This window comes from Capricornis sumatraensis, chromosome 20 (assembly GCF_032405125.1).
Source record: "Capricornis sumatraensis isolate serow.1 chromosome 20, serow.2, whole genome shotgun sequence".
Taxonomy (NCBI): domain Eukaryota; kingdom Metazoa; phylum Chordata; class Mammalia; order Artiodactyla; family Bovidae; genus Capricornis; species Capricornis sumatraensis.
This window is the reverse complement of record NC_091088.1, coordinates 55,312,450-55,334,123: the sequence shown is the minus strand read 5'-3', so window position 1 is coordinate 55,334,123 and position 21,674 is coordinate 55,312,450. Positions and strand designations below refer to the sequence as shown.

The following is a 21,674-nucleotide window of genomic DNA, read 5'->3' as shown; positions in this document are numbered from 1 at the left end:
TAGCCGCGTCCCCCATGAGGGAGTGACTTCCACTCCCAACCCCTTGTCTGAGCCCCAGACTCAGTTTTCTCATCTGTAAAATGAGGATGCGTTACTTTATTGTTTGGAAAAAGGTGTGTTCAGTGTCACAGGAGCCAATTACTTGTAGCAACTGGGAACTTGTGGCCCAGAGCAGTGAAAAAAATTGAAGGCCAAATTCTGGTTCCAACACTGACTTCCAGGATGACCTCTCCCAACAGACTTGTCTCTTCTGAGCCTCAGTTTCCCCATCTGTAAAAAGGGTTGTTATGGGGATTTTTAATTTACTTACAATAACACATTTGTGTACTTGTTTTGTCCCAGGAGCTGCACTTACCATTTTGTACCCAAAAATCTTAAAAGGTGGGATCATCGTCATCCCCGTTGCATCATCAAGGAAACAGAGGCACAGAAAGGCAAAGCAGTGAGTCCAGATCACACATCTGAGAATTCCCTTGGTGGTCCAGTGGCCAAGACTCTGCACTCCCAATTGAGGGGACTCAGGCTTGATCCCTGGTCAGGGAACTAGATCCCACATGCCACAACTAATGAGTTCACGTGATGCAAAGAAGGTGGAAGATCCTGTGTGCTGCAACTAAGATCCTGTGCAGCCAAAGAGATTAAACTAAAAAAAAAAGATCATACATATAAATTGTATAGATTTGAACCTTCAGTTCAGTCACTCAGTCGTGTCCGATTCTTGAGTGACTCATGAGTGACTCCTTGTAGCACACCTGAGCTGGCTCTGTTTACCTCCAGACCTCATCTTATCCTTTTTGCCTCATTCACTCTGCCATTAACCTCTTTCCTATTTTTCTTCCATGGCAGGGACTTTGAACTGGTTGTTCCCTCTGCCTGAAACATTCTTCCCTCAGCTATTTCAATAGTTTCTTCCCTCACCTCCTTCAGATCTTTACTCAAACGAAGTCTGCTCAATGAGGCCTTTCCTGACTGCCCTATTTATTTATTTTTGGTCCACACCAAGTGGCATGAGAGATCTTAGATCCCAACCAGGGATCAAAAAAACGAGCGCCCCCTGCAGTGGAAGTGAGGAGTCTTAACCATTGAACCATCAGAGAAGTTCCCTGAACCACCCTATTTAAACGCACAGTCTTCCCTCCTCTCCCTGCCCTTCCCAGGTTTATTTTTCTCTTTAACAAGTGTCACCTAATTACATATACTTATTTATTTATTTATTACATATACTTATTTATTGTGCCCCTCACCAGAAGCCAGCACCAAGAAGGCAAAGATTTTTGTCTGTATTGTTTCTTGCTGTGTCCCCAGAGCCTAGAAAAGCATATGGTAAGCACTTCACAGAAATTTTGAAAAGAATGGTTTTTCCATAAGAAATTTCTCTCATGTATAGAGCTCTTGTTCTGTACTGGCTCTGTGCCAAGCTCTTTACAGACACGATTTCACTGCATTTCTCTCTCACTAACCCTGAGTAAGAGGGAATGCCATGACCCCACTTTACAAATGGGGACACTGAGGTTCAGAGCTCTGCCAACCTGTAGCCTTTGCTTGTAGTCTCCAGGCTAGCTGATATGATCTCATGTACATGAGGCACGTGATACCCAACTTGGTACCATCAGTCACAGCTTTGTAGGATGAGTTATTGTCACAGGCGCTTTTTATGTATTTTGCCCCTTGGGGTGAGCTGCCACCTAGCTCCTTGAGTCAGACCCTTGTGTCTGGTACGGTACAGGGGGTGGTTTCTGTCTTGAAACTGAGTCATCTGGAAAGGGATGTTGGGCACAGACCCAGGGCTCTAAAATGAGTCATCTCTTTACAGACCAATGAGAAGTCATAGCAGGGTCCCCCTAGTGCATCATACAGGCTAGGAAGCTGAAATTCAGAAAAGTGTAAGGCTCTTCTGAGGTCGAATAGTACAGGGACAGACATAGGGAGGTCTGATTCCTGACCAAGGGGGATAGACAGGGTTGCCGGGGGAGGCTGTTCTGTGCAGTGTCATATCCCTTCTTCAAGTGGTAGGAGAGATGCCCCAGCCAGCTGCTTCTATTCCAGACTGTGAGAAGAGTGAGTCAGCCTATTGTGTGGGGAGCATGCTTTAAGACTGTCCTCCTTCCCCCATCAACAACACACACACCCAGATGAGCTGGGAGCTGGTTTTCTGGGATGCCGGGGCTCCTGAGTCAGCACAGGGAATCTTGGCTGAGTGTGTTCTGGGAAATGTCAGGCCTACAGGAAACAAAGGACTCCCACTCACACCATCCTGCAGGTGGGTGGGGAGCCAAGAGAGCAGGGTGTATGGGGAACGGGGGCCCAGTGTGCAAAGGGCTGATTGTGAGGGAGTTTTCACATGGGGCAGGGGGAGCAGGTACCAGGATATGGCTATTTGAAACAGAGGGTGAACTTGCAAAGTGGAGGGGCTCCATGTGTAAGGGAAATGTTTGCTGGGGACATATGTGTTCAAAGGAGAGATGCGATGAACCTACTGGGAGTACAAATAAGAGGCTGACAAAATGTTCACGCAACAGAGCAGTGAGTTTCTACAGGAGAGGAAAGTTTGCAAAAAAGACGTGTAGGAAACGGAAAGGTCTCCTGCGTACAAGGTTCTTTGAGGTGAGTGGAAGGGCATAAAATGGCACGTGTGAGCTCCTGTAGTGCCACTAACCACCCTTAGGCCCCGCCCCTTCACGCACAGCGGGGCGTATTTTGTGCCAGTCAGTGACCTGCTCCTCTGTCATTGGCTAGCTGACCGGACGGGGCGGGAGTGAGGAGACTCCCGGAAGCGCAAGAGGCCCCCGGCGCGTAGCTGACCCCGAGCCAGGGAGTGGGTGCTTAGCAACCAGGGGATGTGCCCAGTAACGGGTTGGGGGGGGGGGGAAGACAAGAGGAATTGTGGGTGCCTAGCAACAGAGAGGAAGGCGGTGCCTAGCTACGAGGGGGTACTCAGAGCAGCAGAGAGGTAGCCCTGGAGGATCTGTGGGTGTCTAGCAACGGGGAGGACCCTAGCAACGGCAGAGATGGGACGGGGGAAAGTAGTTTGGAGAGGTGCGCGGGAAGAGCCATGGGTTCTTAGCAATGAGAGAGGGAACCGGGAGAAACTGGGAGCCTATTAACAGGGAAGGAAGTCTGGCTGGTGGGAGCCTTAGGGTAGACACGGAGGAACGTGAGGCAAAGGAGAGATCAGTCCCACAACTCCTATCCATATAGTCCCTCCTCTTCTCCCCTAGACAATGTGGCAGGAGGTGGGGGGCCTACTGCGTGCGTCCTGTGGACAGCTGGGCCGGACTATTGGTCTGCCTTGTGGGGCCCTGGGGCCGGGGCCCCGCTGCTGGGTAAGAGGCTGGGGAGGGGTTTCCAAGGGGAAGAGGCTGAAGGAGGCTTCAGGGGGCCAAAGGACAGGGAGGGGTCTAAAAGGGCCAGGCAGATACCATATCCTCCGCTCTTTACCAGTGTTCACGTCTCTTGCAGGGGCCATGTGGGGATTCTTGGGCCCAAAAACTTCATCAGGATGGGCCTGGCAGGGGCCTGGGTGAGGAGGACATTCGCAAGGCCCGGGAGGCCCGGATCAGGAAGACGCCCCGGCCCCAGGTATCATAGTGTACCACTCAGCAGCACACCCATGAAGGCAGCTGGCCTCCAGAGCTTGGGAAAGGGTGTGGTGGCAGGTTGGTCGGACTGCCTGGGTGCTTTGTCCATCTTTTCCCGCTCAGACCTTCTCCCCACTTCCCACTTCCCAGCTGAGTGACCGTTCTCGAGAACGCAAGGTGCCCGCCTCCCGCATCAGCCGCTTGGCCAACTTTGGGGGTAGGTATGACTGTGGGAGACTGTGACCTAGATCAGAAGAGGTGACGTTTGCAGAATGAAGCAAGGGAGAGAGTGAATCAGAGAGAGAGGAGGGAGAGATGAAAAGAGAATGAAGGCAGAGGCCTGTAAAGCCAAGAGAAATAGAGAAGAATGTTATATTTATTGAGAACCTGGAATGTGCAGGGCCCCTTACACATGGTCTCTGCAGTGAATCAATGAGTGTTTGTTTCCATTCTATAGAGGAAGTGGAGGCTAAGGGAGGTAAACAGGACTAAACCCTGGTTCCTGCACCAGGATTATTCAGACTTCGGGTCACAACCTGCATGAAATAATTTAGTAGGTTGCAACCAGCATTTAAAAGAAGAATGGAAAATATGAGTGCAGATGTAGAGTCAGGGAGAAGTCTTGTTTCATGAAACATAATGTATCACTGGTCTCTATCGGTTATAATGCAAATGTCTTCTTGACTGTGAATCATGGTTCAAGTTTTAAAGATACTGATTCACAGTGTAAAGAAGGAGTCGAATGCACTGCTTAGAGCTTTGGCACCCGGCTGCCCAGGGTTCAAGGGGCTGATTCTTATGCATCCTCACTTTGTGAGTCTGGATAAGTTACTTCTCTGAGCCTCGATTTCCTTTTCTGTAGAATGGAAGTGTTTTTATAAAATTTCTCTCATGAGGGTGTGAGGACAAAATGAGTCAGTGCATAAAAGGCATTGGGAATGGTTTTTGGCATGGAGAAAGTGCTCAGAAAGTTCAAACTATGATTATTTATGGAAATGATGAGAATACAAGAGGCAGAGTGACTTAAAAAGTCTTTGAGGACAAGGAGACAGAGGAGGCAGAGGAAATCAGAGCTGGAGAGATAACATCAAAAGGAGGAACTGAGAGGAGGCCTAGACAGACATACTGGGTGGAGGGAAGGGCAAAGATGGAGAAAAAACTGACTTAGAAAAGAAGAGGTGCGCATGAAGAAGAGAAACAGGAGTCATAGGAAGACAGAGCGACCTGGGGGGAGAAGGGGATCGTTTCCAGGCCTTCTTACTCTTGGCTATACACTGGAATCCTCTGGGATGGATGCCTAAGAGAAAAAATTCTAATTCTGAGGGACTTCCCTAGCGATCCAGTGGTTAGCACCTTGCCTGCCACTGCAGAAATTTCAGGTTCAGTCCCTGGTCAGCGAGCTAAGATCGCACATGCCTTGTGGCAAAAAAAAACTTGAAACATAAAACAGGAGCAATATTGTAACAAATTCAATAAAGATTTTAAAACTGGTCCACATCAAAAAATCTAAATAATAGTAATAATAATAAGGCTAGGGACTTCCCTGGTGGTCCAGTGGTTAAGAATACAACGCAGGGGACTTCTGTTCGATCCCTGATCGGGAAACTAAGATCCCACATGCCAAGGGCTCATCTCAGGCCAGTTTAACCAGAACCTCAGTGGTGGGGCCTGGGCATCGTATTTACAAAAGCTCCTCATGTGACTCTGGATGCAGCCAGGGGTGAGAAACACTGACCTGGGAGACAGAAACAAGGAGAGAGGGATGGAAACAGAGGTAGCTTCACCTCCATGGGAACCTCAAGCAGGGAGGCAGTGAGTAAGAGCCTGATGTAGAGACAGAGGGCTGCAGAGAGCTGACTGCAAAGAGATGGGAGACAGGGGTGCATAGAGGGAGACAGAGAGCAAAGAGGGTCAGGGAGGTGGCGAGGGGTTGGGGAAGGAGATCGCCCCAGAGCAAGCGAGCGCTCAGGCCCCCCTCTCCCTTCCCCAGGACTGGCTGTGAGCTTGGGGCTGGGAGCACTGGCTGAGGTGGCCAAGAAGTCCCTGCCCAGAGGAGATATACAGTCAGGTAAGCGAGCCACATGCCTGGGTCCACACCCTGGCCTTGCTGTGTGTCCTGGGGCAAGTGGTTTCACCTCTCTGAGCCCTAGTTTCCTCATACAGAGAATGGAGCCGATGATGACACAGCCACCTCTTTGGGTCATGGTGGAGTGCTCAGAGCAGGTGAAGCTGTTGTCAGGATAGTGATGGGTAGAAGCAGGTCGTGGGGGAAAAAAATGTAAGCCATCCACAGTGCAGTTCCTAACTGTAAGCAGCAGAGGAAGTACAAAAATAGGAGAGCTGCTGAGGGTCTGCGGCCAATAGAGATGGACTGGGCAGTGTAGAGATCAGGATTTGTGGGTACGATTCCCCAGCATGTCAATGTCTTGAAATGTCTTGATATTCTAAATGAAAAAGAGACTAGAGAGATAATAATCGACAAAGGGAATGTGTGAGCCATGATTGAATGTTTGAAAAAAATGACTATAAAAGACTGGGGAACAATTGGGAAAATCAGAATATGACTGGATGGTAGATAGTTGAGAATTAGTGTTAATTTTCTTTTCTTTAAAAGTCAAATGTATTAACTCTATTATTATTTTCATTTTGTATTTTGTGGCCACATGGCATGTGGAACTTCTCTGACCAGGGATCGAACCCATGCCCCTGCATTGGAAGCATGGAGTCTTACCCACTGGACCATCAGGGCAGTCCCAGTGTTAATTTTCTTGGATGTGATTTTGGCATCATGATTGTCTAGGAGATTATTCTTATTCTTAGCACAGGTTAAGTGCAGATCAGTCAGTAAAAATAATGGTCACTGTTTGGGTACAGTTAAAGTGGGTGAAGGAGCATGTCAAAACTTTGAATCAGGTATGTAGGTATTCACAGGATGAATGCATCCTTTCTGTCTGTTTGGATCTTTTTCAAAGCAAAAAGTTGGCAGTAAGTGGAGGAACAGTCTGGCTTTAAGGTAAGGCCAGACTGAATTTACAACCTGCTCTGCCGCTTCTGTGCTGTGTGACCTAGAGCCAGGCAAGGTACCTTTCTGAATCTCTGGCTTCCTCACCTTGAAATTTAAGGCATTGGTTTTTCTTGCTTCCTGGGGTGATTGTAGAGATTCAGCCAAAGAATCCATAGAAACTTAAAATTCTGCCTAGCACAAGATGAGCCCTCAATAAAGAGCTCAATAACTGTTATGAAATAAAAGCTTATCAAACACTTTATTGAATAATAGAATTTGCATATAGAACCACACATATCTAATTGTACAGAATGGGTCATTTTCACAAAGTGGACGCATCTGTGCACCCATATCAAAACCCCCTAAAACAAGCAGTTCTCAAACTTTTTAATCTTAAGATCCATTTACACCTTTAAAACTGAGGACTGGATAGACCAAATGTGTTATATCTATACACTGGGATTTTATTCAGCCATGAAAAGGAATGAAGGACTGATCCGTGCTATTGTGTGGTTGAATCTTGAAATACTATCCTAAGTGAAAGAAGCCAGACACAAAAGGCCACATATTTTATGATTCCGTTTATCTAAAATGTCCAGAGGAGGGAAATCTACAGAGATAGAAAGTAGATTAGTGGTTTCCAGGGGCTCAAGGGCAGGTGGGTGAGGGAAACGGGAGGGGGTAACTGCTCACAGGCTTCCCTGGTGGCCCAGTGGTAAAGAATCCACCTGTCAATGCAAGAGCCACCAGTTCAATCCCTGGGAAGACACTCTGGAGAAGGAAATGGCACCCACTCCAGTACTCTTGCCTGGAAAATCCCATGGACAGAGGAGCCTGGCAGGCTATAGTCCATGGGATCGTAAAAGAGTCAGACACAACTTAGCGACTAAACAACTGCTAATAGGTATGGGTGTCCTTTGGGGGGTGAAGAAAATGTTCTGTAATTGATCATGGTGATAGTTGCACAACTGAAAATACTAGAAGTCACTGAACTGTGTGCTTTAAATGGGTAAATTATATCATGTGTGAATTACCTCTCAATAAAACCATTAAAAAACAGAATGAGAACCCCAAGAACTTGTTTATGTAGGTTATATTTACTATATGTGCTGTATTGGAGATTAAAACTGAAAAATTTGGGAAGATTCCCTGGTAGTCCAGTGGTTAAAACTCTGCACTTTCACCACCAATGGCCTGGGTTCAATTCCTGGTTGGTGAACTAAGATCCCATTTTTTTTGGTGCAGTTTTGCCAAAAAAAAAGAAATTTAAAAACTGAAAAATGTTGTAAACAAGAATATACACACTCACTCCATCTGTCATCAGAGCAATTACAGCATCACAAGTCACAGAACTTCTGGAAAACTCCACTGAACATTTATAGGCTAATAAGGGTAAAAAAGGTCAAATAATGTATTGATATAATTATGAAAGTTCTGTTCTCACAGACTCTCCTAGAGGGTTTCAGGGCCCCCAAACCACACTTGAAAAATTGCTGCCCTGGTTCTCCAGAAGCTTTTCTGTACCCATTCTGGCACGTCCTCCCCACATCAGGGGTCCCCACTGTCTTGGCTTCTGACCCTCAAGATTAGTTGTGTCTGTTTTTGCTCCTTACACCCATATCATCAGACAGTGTTTCGTGGCACGTGTCTGGCTTGTTCTGCTCAGCATTCTGTTTAAGAGGTGAGTCTGTGTTACTGTAAGCTGTCATAGGTTGTTTGTTCAACACTGTTCTCTTCACCCCGTGGCTCTCCCACAGTCCCTTTGTTGGTTCTGTTGATGGTCCTTTGGGTTGTTTCCATTTCAAGACTGTTAGAACAGTGTTGCCGAGAACCTTCTTGGGGCATCTGTTGGTGGACACATTTATGCATTTCTCTTGGGGATATACCTCAGAGAGAAATTGGGTACAGTTGTATGCTTCAGTGGAGACTTCCCAACTGCTTCCCAAAGGGCTTGGGCCATGGCACAGTCATCAGCAGTGTTGGCATTCCAGCATTCCACATCTTTGCCAACACATAGTATTGTCGTCTTTGTTTTAGCCATTCTGGTGTCTGTGCAGTGGTGTCATAATGATCTTTTTTGTGGTTGCCATACTAAAGATGATTCTCTCCACCCCAGAGGGAGGCTCCCAGCCAGGCTCCAGCCTTTTCCTGTCTGAGGCCAATGCTGAAAGGATCGTGCAGACCTTGTGTACAGTTCGGGGGGCCGCCCTCAAGGTTGGCCAAATGCTCAGCATCCAGGGTACAGCAGCGTGATGACTCTTGACTCCTGACCCCTGACCTCAGCCTCACCCTACCCCACCTACCACCAAGCCCCGGCTTCAGATACTCCCACAGGGCCCCTCGTGGCCTCCCCTCTCACTGGCTTCCTTCTCCCCGTTGTCTCCCAAGACAACAGCTTCATCAGCCCCCAGCTGCAGCGCATCTTCGAGCGGGTCCGCCAGAGCGCCGACTTCATGCCACGCTGGCAGATGCTGGTGAGTGCTCCAAGTGGGAAAGGCTGTTGAAGGAGGCCTGCCCCACCTGCCTGGCCCTCCTGGCTTCATGGCTCGGCTCCCTGTCTGACTCAGTGTTCCCATTCGTTAAATGGGAATCACTAAAGCCCACATCTCGGAGGATGGTGGTGATGAGTCAGTGAGAAAAAAGCACAGAGCTCTTCGTCCAGTTCGTGGCAGGCTCAGGGCTCTGTCTGGGCTGTGAAAGAGGCTGTGAAGCACTGTGGTCAGAGGCCAGACTTTGGGAGTTCAAACCCCAGCTCTGCCACTTGCTACCTGTGCGGTCAGACACGTGGCCTGCCCTTTCTGCTTCAGTGACCTCATCTATGATTGGTGGTAGTTCTAACAACGCCCACATCTTGGGGTTACAGAAACCAGTGTGTGCAAAGCACCTGGAAGGGCCCCTGACACACCACGAGTGACATGCAAATGTTAGCTGTTCTTATTACCGCTTTTTTAATTAAAGGAGAGCGTGTCTGTAAATAGGTTGGCACAGAGCCTGACACTGAGTAACTGCCCAGGACATGAGCTGTTCTAGTCACTGGGGCAAGGGTGTGGAGTCCAGGATACAGCCACCTGCCTTCTGAGTGCTGTTCTCTCCCTCTCCATATGAGCCACTCTGCACAGGGCCCAGCCCACAGGAAGAGCTCTGTAATTTTAGCTCTTTTTTATCATGTTAACTGTAGAGTTAATAATACAGTATACGGGTATATGGGTATAATGGAGGACAATTATCAATCTTGAAGTAAAGAAGTGTTAGTTGCTCAGTTGTATCCGACTCTTGTGACCCCATAGATTGTAGCTGGCCAGGCTCCTCTGTCCATGGAATTCTCCAGGCAAGAATACTCGAGTGGGTTGCCATTCCCTTCTCCAGGGGATCTTCCCAACCACTGATCAAACCTGGGTCTCCCATGTAGCCGGCAGATTAACTATACATAATAGCATTCCCCACAGCAGCCTGCACAGCCTCAGGAGTATGGGCCTTCCAGTCTGTCGGTGCCTGGCTCATCACCTTGGGTCAGGAGGCCTCTCTCTGAGCCTCAGTTTCCCCATCTGTAAAGTGGGGTAGCAGCCAAGAGCTTGGCCCAAGGCCTTGCATGTGGTGAGTAGGGTTATTAGCATGTGAAGCGCTCAGCACAGGGCGTGGACCCAGCTGCCTGAAACCATGATGACGAGTGATATGACCACTCTCCCCAGAGAGTTCTCGAAGAGGAGCTCGGCAGGGACTGGCAGGCCAAGGTGGCCTCTCTGGAGGAGGTGCCCTTTGCAGCTGCCTCCATTGGGCAGGTGCACCAGGGCGTGCTGAGGGACGGCACAGAGGTGGCCGTGAAGATCCAGGTGAGAGGGGAAGCAGGGTGGGAGTTGGGGGGCACCTGGCCACCCCAGGGGGTGACTCCCATCCCCCCTGCCTCTTCCCCTCCCAGTACCCAGGCGTTGCCCAGAGCATCCAGAGCGACGTCCAAAACCTGCTGGCGGTGCTCAAGATGAGCGTGGCCCTGCCGGAGGGTGAGGCACTCAGAAACCCCCTCACCCCGACCCCGACTGTGGCGGGTGGCGCCCTGAAGAGATAAAGTGGGGGGAGGGGCTGGACGCAGCAGGGGTGGCCAGCAGCTCAGGGCAGGGTGTTTCACGTGAGTGAGCCCGAGTGAGCGCCCAAGTCTGGGTGTTTGAGACAGAATGAAGGGACACCAAGGTGGGGAGAGCCCAGAGTATAGGCGTGTGACAAAGTCAGGCTTAGACATGCCGACAGAGATCCTGAGAGACAGAAGCCCAGACAGAAATCCAGAAACAGACACACAGGATGTGCAGAACGGGACAGGAGGCCTGAGAACAAGCCACAGAAACAGGAAGGGGTGTCAGTGGGACCTCACAAGTGTGTTACAGTATGTGAGAGAGCGCCTGAGGGAGATGGAGCAGGGTGTGTGTGTAGAGAGAGAGAGGGCGGGGGGGAGAGCGAGAATGAGAGAGTCAGGCCCAGAGGGAAGCTTCAGAGACACTGGAAGCAGCATAAGAGAGTAAGAAATAGGGACAGAGGGGGACTTCCCCGGCCGTCCAGTGGTTAAGACTCTGCGCTTCCACTGCAGGGGGCACAGGTTCGATCCCTGGTCGGGGAACTAAGATCCCACATGCCATGGTGTGTGCAGTGTGGCCAAAAAAGGGACAGAGAACAGGTGGCAGATGTGACTGTGAAAGGGGCCTAAGGACCGGTGTGCGTGCCTAAGAAAGAGACCCCAGCCGAGAGGCTTCCACAGAGGTGCAGCTGTGTGAAGGGCTGAGGGCAGTGTGTGCCCAGAGCATGTGGGTGAGAGACATGGAGCAGAAGGGATGAGGGCTGGGGAGACAGTGACAGACACGACTGGCAGGGGAAGACGTCCCTGAGTGGGAGCCTGAGGGGTCAGGCAGGGGGCAGGAGGCAGGCTGTGGCCTTCCCTGCCTGACACGGCTGCACCCCCCACCCCCCGCCCCCACTTCCCACCCCCAGGCCTGTTTGCTGAGCAGAGCCTGCAGGCCTTGCAGCGGGAGCTAGCGTGGGAGTGTGACTATCGTCGTGAGGCGGCCTGTGCCCAGAACTTCAGGTGAGCTGACGCCCCTACAGGCCCCAGGACGGGCCTCCCTGGTGGCTCAGGCAGTAAAGAATCTGCCTGCAATGCAGGAGACCCGGGTTCAATCCCTTGGTGGGGAAGATCCCCTGGAGAAGGGAATAGCTACCCACTCCAGTATTCTTGCCTGGGAAATCCCGAGGACAGAGGAGCCTGGCGGGCTATAGTCCATGGGGTCGGGAAGAGTTGGACATGACTGAGTGACTAACACACACACACACAGGCCCCTGGAGGCCCCCTTCCGCCCTCCAGATTCCTTCACGGGCTGAGAGGGCAGCTGGAGCCCTGTGGTGGGGCTGGCAGACTGCTTCTCTCTTCGTTCATTTGGTCATCCATCCAGCCCTTCACTCGTTACTTCATTCACGCCCTGTGTCCTCTGTGAGCATTCTAAATTCCTCTAAATGTCTCTACTTTCTCATGGGTCAAATAGGACACTGAATCACTGCAGTCCGATGCAGGAGACAGACTTGTCAGCAGGCACTCAGTCACACGAGATATCATCACACCCACTGGACTAACAGAGATGAAGCTATCAAGAGTTGGGAGCTCCGGGGACTTCCCTGGTGGTCCAGTCCCTAAGATTCTGCCCTTACAATGCAGGGGCACAGGCTCAGTTCCCGGTCAGGGAACTAAGATCCCGTGTGCCTTACATCGTGGCCAAAAAATAAAACTAAAAACAAAAGAGCTGGGGGCTCCAGGGCATCCCTTATACTCTGTGGGCAGGAGGAACAATGGATAGAAGCATTTTGGAGAATGGTTTGGCATCATCAAGGCTCAGGATCCATATCTAACCCAACAGTTGCCCTCCTGGCTAAATACTCTAGGGACACTTATTGCAGTATGCACCATCAGAGTTTTCCAGAATACTCAGAACACTCATAGCCTCAAATTGGAAACAACCCAAATCTATCAAACTTAGCCAGCAGGGTGGATAAATAAACTATGGTATATTCATCAACACAGTATCACGTAGCATTGAAAAGGCGTGAACTTCAGCTCCATGGAACAGTGGTTGTATCTTTGAGGCATCGTGATAAACTGCAATTAATTATATCTCAGTGAGACCCTCCACAGTGCAGAGCGTGGCCCACATGTTTACTGAGCACAGATCTGTAGATTGAAGGCAGTAGAAGGCAGTGGTTAGGGGCCTGGGCTCAGATGTGGGATCCTGTCAGGATTCAGTCCTGGGTCAGTCCTTAATGGCCTGGGTAGCTTTAATATGCAAGGTGACCTCAAGAGAGCATCCTCCTCAGGGAAAGTGAAGATAAAGGGGAATTGTGCTGGGACTTCCCTGGTGGTCCAGTGGCCAAGACTCCCTGCTCCCAATGTAGGGGGCCTGGGGTTCAATCCCTGGTCAGGAAACTAGATCCCGCACACCACATCTAAGAGTTCACAGGCCACAGCTGAAAGGTTCCGTGTGCTGGAACTATGACCCAGCACAACCAAATAAGTATTTTTTTTAAAAAGAGGGAATTGTGCTGACTGAATGCTCAGCAGAAGCCTGGCCCATGAGGAGCACTTCAAACATCAGAGATTTAATCAACAAGCACAAAAATACCAGCCCCCAAAGCAGAACATCAATGTGGGAGACCTGGTTAGATCCCTGGGTTGGGAAGATCGCCTGGAGGAGGGCCTGGCAACCCACTCCAGTATACTTGCCTGGAGAATCCCCATGGACAGAGGAGCCTAGAGGGTTACAGTCCATGGGGTCACAAAGAATCAGACATAACTGAGTGACTAAGCACAGCGCAGGAAAGTAGGACCTGGAGAAAGAGAGTGTCAAGTGGGCTGGGCCAAAGCACTCCTGTGTGGGGTCTGGGGAGACCACCCCCTCCCAGAATTTCCCAGTGCTCTTAGGATAAAACCCATATCGTTTCCCCAGCTCCCTGTCCCCCCACCTTCCCCACACCAGCCTTCCTACAGGTCCCCAACCAGAGGCCTTGCTCATATTCTTTGCCTCCCATATCTTACAGTAACATGCTTATCTCAGTCTACTGTTGGTCTGTTTGTTTGTTAGAATGTGGTCTTCTGTGACTGATGGCGGGGGCAGGGGGGCATGCCTGGGGCTCCTGTTACTGCTCTGTCACCCAGCATCATCCAACACAGGGATGGATGCCAAGAATGCCCTTTATTAGTCAATGCTTCCCTGGTGGCTCAGAGGGTAAAGCGTCTGCCTGCAATGCAGGAGACCTGGGTTCGATCCCTGGGTCAGGAAGATCCCCTGGAGAAGGAAGTGGCAACCCACTCCAGTATTCTTGCCTGGAAAATCCCATGGACAGAGAAGCCTGGTAGACTATAGTCCATGGGATCACAAAGAGTCAGACACGACTGAGCGACTTCACTTTCACTTTCAGAATAATGACTCCACGGAGTGGCCAACGAGTATCACTGTGGACTCAAAGATCTGTATATCAGTGACTCTCTTTCAGATAGATGAATTAATAAGTTGATGAGAAAGTAATGCTCATTGAGTTTAATACACTGAGCTCATCCCGGGGTGAACAGAAGTCAGAGAAGTGTTTCCGGTAGGGAAGTGGTCCCTTGGTCTCCAGCCACACTTAGGGGCAGGCACAGATATTTGTTGAATGAATGCATGAGTGAATGAAGGAAATGTCTGAATGGGTGTCAGTCCAGCCAGGTATTGTCCATCACTCAGGGCAGAGAGGAAAGAAGAGGGCGGGAGAGAAGACAAGACACAGACTTTCCCACAGAAGACTTCTCAGAGGAGGGGGAGGGCTCAAGCCAGGGCCACAGAGGCCTGAAGAGTGAGGTGCCCACCCCTACCCTCCCATCTGCCCCAGGCAGCTGTTGGCAGATGACCCCTTCTTTCGGGTGCCGGCAGTGATTCAGGAGCTGTGCACGACGCGGGTGCTGGGCATGGAGCTGGCCGGAGGAGTCCCCCTGGACCAGTGCCAGGGCTTGAGCCAGGACATCCGGAACCAGGTACATGGACTCATGGGACAGTCAGAAGGGTGCTGCCCTGGGGCAGGGCTGGCTGGGCAGGGCAGGTCAGACCCAAGGTCCCCCTCCAGGCTTCAGAGGGCTTTACAGGGGCACATGACTCTGAGATTTCTGTTACTCCTTCTCTCCACCCCAGATCTGCTTCCAGCTCCTGAGGCTTTGTCTTCGGGAGCTGTTTGAGTTCCGATTCATGCAGACGGACCCCAACTGGGCCAACTTCCTGTATGATGCTTCCAGCCACCAGGTGGGTTCCTTGTGATGTGTCAGGGTGTGTCAGCTGCTGTAACAGATTTCCCAATATGTCAGTAGCTCAGCACAATAGCTCCAATAGCTATTATAGCAGGCTGGAGCGGCGTCCTCCATGCAGTGATTCAGGGACCCAGGCTCCTTCCCTTTTGTGAGTGTGCCACCTGCCGCCACCCCCCTCACCCCCACCCCAGGCCTTGAAAGGCTCTCCTTCCAGTGCAAGGGGAAAGAGAGGTTGAGAAGGTAACCCCCTGCCTAACTGCTTTGGCCAGAAATGACCCATCATTCTCTTCACCATTCCATTGATAGGAACTGGACACATGATTCATCTAGGTGCAAGGGATGCTGGGAAATCTCTGGCTAGGCAGTGGCAATGGAGAAGAGTCATTACCTCACCTGTCATTCATTTAGAACATCCCAAGTATTAACACCTACTGCCTCCTGACAGTGATGCCAAGACAACTCCAACCCTTGCCTTCCCAGAGTTCCTCACCCAACACAGGGCCCTATCACCAGACAATGTGACCTGCAGTTAGTACCTTGGTAGGGAAGCACAGGCCACAGAGGGGTCAAGTGATGGGGGAAGCTCAGGGGTTGGTGGGAAGCCAGGGAAAGTGGCTAACCCTGCCTGGGGTGAGCAGGGCCAAGGAAGCTGAAACAAGAAAGACACAGCCATTTAAGGAGCAGGGAATAAAGAGCTTTCCTGGTAAAGGACACAGGCCATCCAAAGGCCTGGGAGTGACAGTTTGCACTGAAAGGCTCTCGGCATGCATGGTTGCTCAGTAGCTTTCCAGTTGCTCAGTGGTCTGTGCCATTCCGTCCCCGGAGGGGTCCTTTTAAAGCACAAGTCCCTTCCACAGCTTTCAGCACCCTCAGGGTCCAGTGAGCCATGTGCTGGGGGCAACAGGGCCCCACTGCATCCAGCCTCTGTCCCTTGCCACCTTCTTCCCCCAAGTGCACAGACGCCTGCACCCTTCCAAGGCTCCCACGGCAGGGAGGGCAGTTTCCCCAACTCGGGGGCCAGGGTGGGGGTTGAGGGCGGTGATCTAAGTCCTGACATCATTCGTTGGGTCTCAGAAGCTGTTTTATTTTAAAGGCCTAGACTATGTTGCCAGTAGGAGGGATCATGTTGTTTCAGGACACTTGTGTTTGATGTTTATTTATGTGTGCATTCGCACTGGAGCCCAGAATAATCTGCATTTTCTTCCCCCCCACTTTATTTAAATTGGAGTACAGAGCTTCCCTGGTGGGTCAATAGTAAAGAGTCCGCCTGCCAATGCAGGAGATGTGGGTTCCATCCCTGGGTTTCGGAAGATCCCCTGGAGGAGGAAATGGCAACCCACTGTAGTATTCTTGCCTGGAAAAATCCCATGGACAGAAGAGCCTGGCAGGTTACAGTCCATGGAGTCGCAAAAGAGTCGGACACAACTTAGCGACTAAACAACAACAAATAGTTGCTTTATACTGATGTGTCAATTTTTGCTGTAGAGCACAATGAATCAGCCACGCGTATCCTTATATCCCCTCATTTTTGAATCTGCATTTTCTTACTGTGGGTTGTGGTCAATAGTTTGAACTCCACTGTTACAGGGAAACTTACACATGTGTTCATTCACTAGCAAAACCCCAAAATAACCACAGTGCCCATCAACCAGATAAATGTGATATATTCATCCAACAGGATCTTAACTGGGCAGTGAAAAAATGAATGAAAGAGCTAGAGCAGTGGGGATGAACTGCAAAACCATGTTGAACACAAAGAATTTGCAGAATAACTATCATAAATGCCACGTATGTGAAGTTTTAAAATACGCAAAACATGACTATGTATTGTTCCTGGGTCCACATATATGTAGAAAATGTAGCAATGCACACATGGGGATTTCAGGAAACAATAATAATTTCAGGAAAGTGGTGCCCTGAAAGAGAGGGTAGGGACTGGGGGAGGTAGAATCAGGCCCCACTTTGATTGGTAGTATATTTGTGAGTATATTGGTGGTAGGATTTGTGAGCGTTGATTTCACTTTTCCATGTATTTTCTTATTCTCCAGGTGTTTCTTTTTCTTCTGTGCCTAAAACATGTTATTATAAAAACAACTAGAACCCCCAAAATAAAACCCAGGTCCCATCAGCTTCATGTGGGGATGGATTGAAGTGTGGAGACCAGAAGCCAGGAGTCCCGGGAGGCGGCTGGTCAGGGACTCAGGCAGGAGGGGTGTGTGGGGGGACAGAGGGATGGGCCCTGGCACCCTCACAGACAATGGGGAGCATTGGTGGACTCCCAGCGTCACTTTCACCATCCCTCAATCCCAGGTGACCTTGCTGGACTTCGGGGCAAGCCGGGAATTTGGGACCGAATTCACAGACCATTACATTGAGGTGAGTGCCCCCCCCCAGCTCTGGGGTCTCTTAAGGGCCAAGCCTCAAGCCAGATACTAAGGCTTGCAGAGAAGGAGAAATACACGATCTGGTATTAAGACATAAATAATAAGGCTCTGGATCTCTGAAGCCATGCTTTGCAGCTTGTATGGAGCAGGGGAGGGACATAGAATTAGGAAACTCCTGAATAACAAGTGGTTTCTTAAACCCTAGGAGGCTGGGGTGGGGTGGGGGAGCTGGCAGAAGAGAGGTGTCAGAGACAGGCCTAGGGCTCTGGCTTGAGGAACTGGGCCTTGTGAGGTGGGGGGGGTCCCCTTTGCATGGGGACAGAAAAGAGTTGGTTACCCCCCACCCCAACACAGACACACAGGCTCCCTGGGGTTCTCTCTGCAGGCCACTCTGGAGGTACAAAGCTGAGGCCTCTCTGGGTAGTTGGGACATCCCCTCCCCACCCCCACAGTCCTGTTTAGCATGGCCCTCCTGCCTCCTCCCCAGCCTTTTCCAGTTTAAAAAAGCCCTGTCACACGGGTTCCCCGAGGACCACAGGCGTGACAGATGGCTAGACAGGCTGGGGCATGGGAGCCGGGACAGACCAGAACTGCCAGAGTTAATCCTGTATCCCCCATCCTCCCAAGAAGGGGCAACCCGGTGGTGAAGGGTTCGTCCCCCTTCCCCTCCTCGCCGGGCCATTCTCCACTTTGACCCTGGTTCCTCTTCTGGGAAGCAGGGACCCTCCTATCCACCTTTTAATACAGTAAGTCCCCTACACACAAACCTTCTAGTTGCAAACTTTCAAAGATGCGAACCTCTGTTCACACGTCCTGTCACGTAAGTTAGTTAGTTCACGTGTCTGGCGTATCCTGTCACCTCTATTGTCACCTGCGTACATCCTCTACAAGGGCCTATGCTTTTGTATACTGCACAGTGTGGAGTACAGTAGTACAACATCTTTCTTTCAAGCCCACGATGTCCGGAAGCAAGCGTAAAAGCAGCAGTATATAACTGATTGTGTTAACGGGGTACCCAGGCTAACTTCGTTGGACTTAGGAGTAAAACTGAACTTAGGAATCTGCTCTCAGAAAGGAACTCATTCGTATGTAGGGCACTTACTGTAGTAATAGGAATTCGTGATATTTATGGTGTTTCCTTCATGTGGGCAACTTCCCCGGTGGCTCAGTGGTAAAGAATCCGCCTGCAATGCAGGAGACACGGGTAGACGTGGGTTCAATCCCTGGGTCAGGAAGATCCCTTGAAGGAGGAAATGGCAACCCACCCCAGTATTCTTGCCAGGAAAACCCCGTGGCCATTGGAGCCTGGAAGGCTACAGCCCATAGATCCACAAACAGTCGGACACACCAAGCACACACGCGCCACACGAAGCACACCACAGATACACCCTCATCCTCCCAGAGCCCCAGGAGGAAGACAATTTCATTACCCCCACTTCACAGATGAGAAAGCAGAGGCCCCCAGAGCAAAGCGACTTCCCCAGAGTCAGCCAGCGAGTGGCAGAGCTGGGATAGAGCCCAAGCAGGCTGGCTCCCAGTTCTGTCTGTCTGTCCCTGCGCCCTCAGCTCCTGCCCACTACATGGCTGGAGAGCTGCTTAGCTCCAAACACTGATTTACTAAACAAGGGTTTCGCCAAGGGCCTCCTGAGTGAGTGCCAGACCCTGTGCCACTTGGGACTATACCCAACTGCGATCCCTGCCCTCTTGGGGCTCCAAGTCCAGTATGGAAGCCAGACATCAACCAAGTGATCCCAGAGATGGCAGCCTCAGAGGCAGTTCTGGGTCACGGTCACACCCTTTAGCAACTGAGTGTTTGGACCCGTGGGCATCACTTGGCATCTGCTTTCCTCTGTCCTGCTTCCAGGCAGCCTCTGCCTTCCCAGCCAAGTGGGCAGAATGCCTGACCACCCCAACCCCCAGGCTCAGAAACAGTCTTGAGAGAGGCACAGACAGGGGTAAGGTGGAGAGGGAAAGGCTTCCAGGTGAGAGGGCTTAGGTAGAGGAGAACGGAAGTGGATCTGGGCAGGGCCAGACTTCCAGCTCCCGTCTCCAGACCCACCCTTGAACCCCTCAGACCCTGTGCCCACATCCGCCTTTCCAGGTGGTGATGGCTGCAGCCAATGGAGATAAAGATCGGGTCCTGCAGAAATCGAGAGACCTCAAATTTCTCACAGGCTTTGAGACCAAGGTGGGGAGAGTTGGAGCTGGTGTCTCCTTGCGGAGAGTAAAAGCGCTTCTCTCTACTGGGGGAACTGTGGATGAATGGGGGACTCTAGGGGGACCGCTTCTCTGTACTGGGAGCTCCGGGGAGGAGGGGTAAATGGGGGTGCCACTCATCTATTCTACAGAGGGAGCTGGGGGCTGCTTGTGGATCTGGTGGGGCAGGCGGTTGAGGAACCGAAGCTGCATCTCTGTCCTAGAGAGTGAAGGCTATGTGTCAACCGGAGGCCCTGAGAGGACAGGAAGGGTGCTTTCTTTGGGGAGCAGAGGGGGGCTGCTTGTCTCTTAGGGGCTCCGGAAGGAGCAGAGGCTGACTGTTACTCTCTGGGAAATTGAGGGCTTGTGTTTGTACTTGAGACTCTGGGGGAGCAGAGGGCTATATGTCCACACTGGGTGCCTCTGGTCTCCCCAATCCCTAGGCATTCTCGGATGCCCACGTGGAGGCCGTGATGATCCTGGGGGAGCCCTTTGCCACCCAGGGCCCCTACGACTTTGGGGTGGGTGACACTGCCCGCCGCGTGCAGGGCCTCATCCCTGTGCTGCTGCGGCACCGGCTTCACCCACCACCTGAGGAGACCTATGCTCTGCACCGGAAGCTTGCCGGGGCTTTCCTGGCCTGTGCCCGCCTCCGTGCCCACATCGCCTGCCGGGACCTCTTCCAGGACACCTACCACCGCTACTGGGCCAGTCGCCAGGCATAGCCACAGCCCATAGCCTCCTAACCAGAGGACCCATCAGAGAGACTCCATCTCAGGACTCCAGCCCCATCGCCGGCCATTCCCTGCTATGAGGCCTCTTTTTCTGCCCTGCTCTACGCCTGGAGGCCCACTTTGGGCTTGGGACTAGGACACTCCCAGCTTCATACGCCCATGTCCTGCCCTCCCCACTCCAAAGGGAGCATCCGGGAATTCTACCCTGGTATTAATTTATTTCTGGAAACATTTGAGAGTCTTAGACCCCTCTGCACTGCCATCACGGAGATGCAGAGGCAGCTAGAGGGGGACCCCCTCACCTCTGCCTCAGGTCCCCCATAGATGTCCGTGAAAGAGGAGGGGGTGGTGGTTGGTGGAGGCAGTCCTCACCTTTGCCTTGCTCACCCCTGCACCAGCTGCCTTCTCCCTGGTGGCATCCTCTCTGTGTGTTTGGGGAGGGCATGGTGGGGGGTGAAACTTCAGACCTAATAAAAGTGACCCTCCCATTCCCCCAGTTCTTTTCTCTGCTACAGGGGGTGGGGGAAGGTCGCAGGCTGCCTCCAGGTGCAGATGGCCAGCCCCCTCCCACCCTCTTGTCTGAAAGCCCCAGTCCTGCCTGGGCCATCTGTTGCCAGGAACCTCCTTCTCTCCTTTCCCTACCGCCCCCCCATCCTGCCCCTCCCGCACGTGCTGACCACCTGCTCTGAAGGCTGCAGCAGCTGAGAAGGCCTTCCTCCCCACCCTCCAGAACACATACACACAAACACACACACACACACACACACACACACACACACACACACCCACCTCCCAGCCTCCTGGCTCCCTTCGCTCGCCTCCCAGCAACCTCGCTTTTTTGCTAATGGGCCTTAATGCCCCTGCCAGCTGCTTTGCCAAACCCGCAGGACTGGGCGGGAGCAGGGGCGCTTGGGCGGCCAGAAGCCGCTCCCCCGTCCCAGCCTGGTGCCCCCGCCCCCAAAGCTGAACCGACCGCGCACCAGGACGTCGGGGTCTGTTCACTCCCCCTCCCCTTCCCAGCAAAAAGTGCCTCGTCACCGCTTCTGCCCGCCCCCGCTGGGCTGGGAGATCCGTGGGGTTAGCGGAAAGATTTGGGGATGTGGGGCGGCGAGGCGCCTCCCGAGGCAAATCTTTCGGACGCAGAACTTAAGGGGATCTGAGGTCAGGGGTCACGGAGGGGAAGGGAGCCCACGCCTGGATGGACAGAGAAGAACCAGTGTCCGCGAGATTCACGTGCGTGCTCAGCCCAGGACTGGCCAATGGGCGTGGCGGGGCGGTGGCCACACCGAAGAGGGCGGGGCCATATTTGCGTATAGGCGGGGCCTGCTGCTCAAGGGGCGGGGTCTCTCTGCATATCCAGCAGGCGGCGGGCCAATGGGCGGGGCTGGGGCGGGGAGCTGAAGCGGGAGGGGCGCTCCTCCGCCCCTGGAACGGAATCCTCCAGGGAGAGGAGCAGGCTACCGAGCGTGCATCCCG

General features: G+C 51.9%; 1 protein-coding gene across 1 annotated transcript; it reads left to right on the top strand.

Moving 5' to 3' along the window:
* Window positions 1–2,764: 2,764 nt before the first annotated feature.
* COQ8B (coenzyme Q8B) lies at window positions 2,765–20,516 on the top strand. Its single transcript, XM_068992179.1, has 15 exons — window positions 2,765–2,815; window positions 3,219–3,323; window positions 3,460–3,579; window positions 3,729–3,795; window positions 5,569–5,646; window positions 8,699–8,821; window positions 8,971–9,056; window positions 10,272–10,412; window positions 10,499–10,580; window positions 11,557–11,650; window positions 14,476–14,617; window positions 14,772–14,879; window positions 17,195–17,260; window positions 19,370–19,456; window positions 19,908–20,516. The coding sequence occupies exons 2-15, from the start codon at window positions 3,222–3,224 to the stop codon at window positions 20,187–20,189; spliced, it is 1,578 nt and encodes a 525-aa protein (XP_068848280.1). The 5' UTR covers window positions 2,765–2,815; window positions 3,219–3,221; the 3' UTR covers window positions 20,190–20,516.
* Window positions 20,517–21,674: the final 1,158 nt, after the last annotated feature.